The following is a 4,451-nucleotide window of genomic DNA, read 5'->3' as shown; positions in this document are numbered from 1 at the left end:
TTCCTCGTGGCGTACGACGGCGAAGATCCGCTGCCGTTGCTGTCGCTGTATACAGAGACGGTGTCAGCTCAGTGGACTGGAGACGGAGACCAAGTAGCTGTTCAGTATCTGCGCATGGCTCCGAGTTCTCCTGGTCGACATCGACGTATTTGCTCGGATGAATGCAGCTACCAAGTCACGGGACTGCAGACTGGTCGAGCCTTCAGCTTCCGTGTTCGAGCGCAGTATTCGTACGCTCGCTAAAGCCCTTCTTTTCGCTGTTTTTCTCCTACTTTGTGTGCTTGTCATGCTTCCCCGGTATCATCTCGGCCATCCCATCAGTAACGCTGGGCCTGGGCGACTGGTTCCCCATTGTGCTGGTTGGATGCTACAATCTCGGCGACCTGGTAGGGAAGAACCTGCCCATGTACGCGATGCACTTTGACGTGTCGACACTTCACCTGCCATGGCCGTTCCAGCTCTCGTTCCTCCCGCTGTTCATGGCGGCGCTTGTTCACCCCTTCGAAGACATAACTATCATCGTTGCGGTGCTCTTGCTGGGCTTAACTACGGGATACGTGGCCACATCAAGTATTATCATTGCGCCGAGTATTTGCTCCGAGTACCAAAAAGAAGTCGCCGGAATGGTGGGTGGACTAAGCTCTATCATCGGACTCTGCGCAGGGTCCTATAATGGCTTGGCAATGGAAGCTATCGTCCAGTTCTGGACAGGAGACATCCCACAGGAGCAGCCAATGCTCTAGACCCCTGAAGCTGAAGGTCAACAACCACTTCAATAGATATACCTTACCATTCATTAACATAACGTGTCGATGATGGCATTCTCCCTTGAACGATAACGTGACATGCTGTGTTATTACCACATTGGATACGTGCTACGGTTTTCGTGGTCGTTGCTAGCAATAGTGCTTGAGAACCCGATCGGTTGGTGTTCAATAACGCTGAAAATAGAGCGATGGGGTTTTTTAAAAAATTCCCCGTCCAGAGCCTCCAAAAAGTGAGAACCTCCCACAGTTTTCCACCCATTGGCCAAACCCGCCTTCTGGGGTTGGAAAAATTGGAAGTGGTCAACAATTTTCCCCCGAAAGTATCCTCCCGCCCCGCAAAAAATCGAATGGTTAAAGCCACAATTGGGTAAATTGCAAAAAGCCCCCCGAAAAACACCAAAGAAAGTGGTTCCATTTGCAGAATGGCCAACGCTCCTGGCTTGACAAATCTTACGAAAGACCACCCATCGTGTCGGAGTGGGAATCCAGTTGTGTTCAACAAGTACGATATTAACGGCGACGGTCGCCTCTCGTGGAAGGAATACCTGCAGACTCGTGCTTACTACCGCATGCTACTTGAAGAGAGCACGCAGATGGAGCTACAGCGCATTTTCTCAATCCTTGACACCGATGCTGATGGTATTCTGCTTGCACATGACGTTCTGCACCGTATTGAACAGACTGGAATACATGGTGTCGGTATGCTCAAGCAAATCATCACACAGGCAGTCGAAGCTACTAAAGTTGACGTAAAAAGTAGACAATACTACTACCACCGCGAAGGCGAAATCACCTTTGAGCATTTCTTGGCAACGATCCACGACGTGAATCGAAAGATGGAGCAAGGGATCGCTACAAAGACTCTTTGCGTGATCGATCTGCAACGGGAACAGCAGGAGCAACAGATCCAGCGACTACGTCAACCTTCATCCGTCCCTGACCAAAAAATGGAGGCGCTTCGAATTGAGATCGAGGTGCTCACACACGAGATCCGACGTATGAAGAAGGAACTCATCACCGATAACAAAAATGCACTTGGTGAGGCATGCGAGAAGCTCATGGCCACGTATGAAAACGAGCAGCACGTGTACGAGTGTCTTAATAACTTCATAGCGCATTGTAACCTTCGCGACGCCACCCTCTTTCGCTACAATCTGGAACGAGAAGGAAAGAGGGTCAACATTTTGAACTCAATGCTCCTCGCACCACCGGAAAACCTCAAGGTAAGGAAATATGCCTCCTGTACGCATCTTGTGACTTGCTTTTCGTACCAATACTCCTCGTATTTCTCCACAGACAACTGCTGAATTTCGGAAAATGATGGATTTATCACTCGACCACGAGTTCTCTAAAACTCTCCGCAGCACATCCAATTGCCATTGCAATGCCAGTAACCTGTCGTCATTTAACATCATAAAGCGCGCTCACCCGTCCCCAGTGCCCGAAATATCGGAGGGGATACTTGAAACTTTGCTGATGAACCCAATGCTTCGGAAGCAATTCGCGTACTATGCGATGAACGGGAACGTCACGAATCTCGTCTGGGTGACGCGGACCAATTTCATCAACTTCGTTAAGGATTGCAAGTTGGATTTGCTTCCGACGCCAGCTCTAAAGGACGTAGACATCGCCAATATTTTCGCTGCGGTTACCGGTACAGGAAAAGCCATGGATTTCGCGCAATTTCTATCCGCTTGCATCCTCATTTTCAGGCGTTCTCAGCAGTTGCAAGTAAATGTGCGATTGGGGAGATGCTTGATTGGTCACCATGCTTGAAGCTAACGCTTGTTTTGGCTTCCAGGGACCCCTGACAGACGCTGATGTACAAAATCTCGTAGAAGTTCACATTCTTCCACGGGCGAAGACCATTCGAGTGCAGCAGCTAGCCCCAGATATCTCACAAACTCACGTCATAAAGCTTCTCAAGGAGCATATTTGGCAGTTCAAGCAAATATTCTCGCATTTTGGAATCCAAAGCCTCGCCGAGGTCCGAATTGCTGCTGGCAATTACTTTCTAACTCGTTCACTGAGTGTTTTTTGTGAGTTTTGCTGCAGGTAGACAGCAAAGTTCGCCTTGACATGAAGGAGTTCCTTGCGTTTGCAAGGGCATTCAGTGAGTAAGCCAGCTATTGTCCGCCATGGTCCATATCTACTGACGTATCATATTTTCGACAGATATTATCCGTTCTCCACCTGACCGCGATGGTGACCCGTATTCCTCAGGAGAAATGTCTAAAAGCGCCTGCATTGCCCCACTGAGCCTTGTTGATCTCGTCCGGGAGTACTACGCCGCTAAGCTGGACATCAGTATCACCGATTCAGCCCGCCGGGAAGCGGCAGATCTGAGTTTTCGAGAGTTTCTTCGGTGTGTACAGCGTATTGCATTGGCCATGCATGTCCGCAGCGCAAGTAAGCACGGTGCTGCTCGGGCAAACGGTGTGCTAACCACGTTGTTTAAAGCAACAAAAGATGATGGCGCTCGATCACCCGGAATGGCATGCACTCCACGATACCAGCGGCGTGGTAACTTGCTGGCAGTGACATCACCCACAAAAAACTGCAAGATCACGACTACATCGGTGATCTCGAGACTTCTCCAAACATCAAGAGCTCTCGTGATGTACCAGCTTCATAATCAACTACCACAGGTGGAGACCGAGGAAGGTCCATGCCACGAGAAACGTCCAATGACCGGAGTATGGGCTCCAATCGAACCAAAAGCTACAGCTCCGCTTAATCCAAGTCGGCCATCTAGCTGTCACAAAGCCCGCCGCCGACCAGTAACATCTGGAGGACCCCCACGGATCCGAGTCATTCAGCGACCAGCCACGTAGTGCGTCCGGAATGAACCCGAGGTGGCCATTTCGCATCATTCTGCAGTAAATCCAAAAGCGACTCGCAGCATTCTGCGGGATTTTGGCGGAATCAGATCGTCTGGAAATGGTACGGTAGCGCAGCTAGCAAGAGTTGAGAGGGATAGTGGGGTTGAGCACTGGAGTGCTGCTGGGTCCCACACTTTCAAGAAAAGTAATAAACTCCCCAGCATCTGCGTCACCTGCAGCGGTGAACGGATCTGCCCAGGTAAGGTAACTATTGTACACATAGTAGAATTAGATCGGTACTACACGTAGCATATTTGTTCTGTACTCAACGCGTACCTGAGCGAACCAAGGAGTCAAAAAATGCAACTCCTGGAAGAACCGATGCATCGCAAGAGGCTAAACCCATATTTCTCCAAGCGATCTCGATTGCTCGCTCTGTCTGACCAACGCACACATTAAATGGGGTAAGCTAAAACCACGAAACGTAAAGCGAATTTATCGTCAGTGCGCTTACCTGTCCAAGATCCAAAAGCGTGCGGACTAAAGGACAAATCTCCCTCAAGCGAAAGTACATATCCAAGCCCACTTGCATCAAAGCTGGATAGGTTTCTCCGTTCCGGACCATTAAGTCGGCAAGCTCTACGGAATCAGCGAGCACATGGTAATGCAAGAACTGGTAGAGTTTGTTCGGCTCTCCTGTAGCTATAAAACACTTTGCAAGCGCAACATATCTGATAACATACCTGTTAGACAAGTTCACGCAGTGTTGAACGTTCTGATCTTTCCGATACTCACGTATTATTTTCCACTGGCACCTTGTTTTCGCGCAAATTCTTGATATACTCGACAATATAAACGCTCA

General features: G+C 49.4%; 2 protein-coding genes across 2 annotated transcripts; one reads left to right on the top strand and one right to left on the bottom strand.

The window, feature by feature from the left end:
* Positions 1 to 1,336: 1,336 nt before the first annotated feature.
* On the top strand, positions 1,337 to 3,601 carry PITG_22177 (uncharacterized protein; the record flags this gene model as incomplete). Its single annotated transcript, XM_002909899.1, has 7 exons — positions 1,337 to 1,990; positions 2,223 to 2,498; positions 2,569 to 2,754; positions 2,823 to 2,880; positions 2,943 to 2,979; positions 3,028 to 3,387; positions 3,511 to 3,601. The coding sequence occupies 7 exons, from the start codon at positions 1,337 to 1,339 to the stop codon at positions 3,599 to 3,601; spliced, it is 1,662 nt and encodes a 553-aa protein (XP_002909945.1).
* Positions 3,602 to 3,636: 35 nt separating this feature from the next.
* On the bottom strand, positions 3,637 to 4,214 carry PITG_22176 (uncharacterized protein; the record flags this gene model as incomplete). Its single annotated transcript, XM_002909898.1, has 3 exons — positions 3,637 to 3,840; positions 3,936 to 4,028; positions 4,104 to 4,214. The coding sequence occupies 3 exons, from the start codon at positions 4,212 to 4,214 to the stop codon at positions 3,637 to 3,639; spliced, it is 408 nt and encodes a 135-aa protein (XP_002909944.1).
* Between the last annotated feature and the right edge of the window lie 237 nt (positions 4,215 to 4,451).

This window comes from Phytophthora infestans, genomic scaffold, assembly GCF_000142945.1.
Source record: "Phytophthora infestans T30-4 supercont1.1503 genomic scaffold, whole genome shotgun sequence".
NCBI classification, from domain to species: Eukaryota; Oomycota; class Peronosporomycetes; order Peronosporales; family Peronosporaceae; genus Phytophthora; species Phytophthora infestans.
This window is presented reverse-complemented; position numbering and strand designations above follow the sequence as displayed.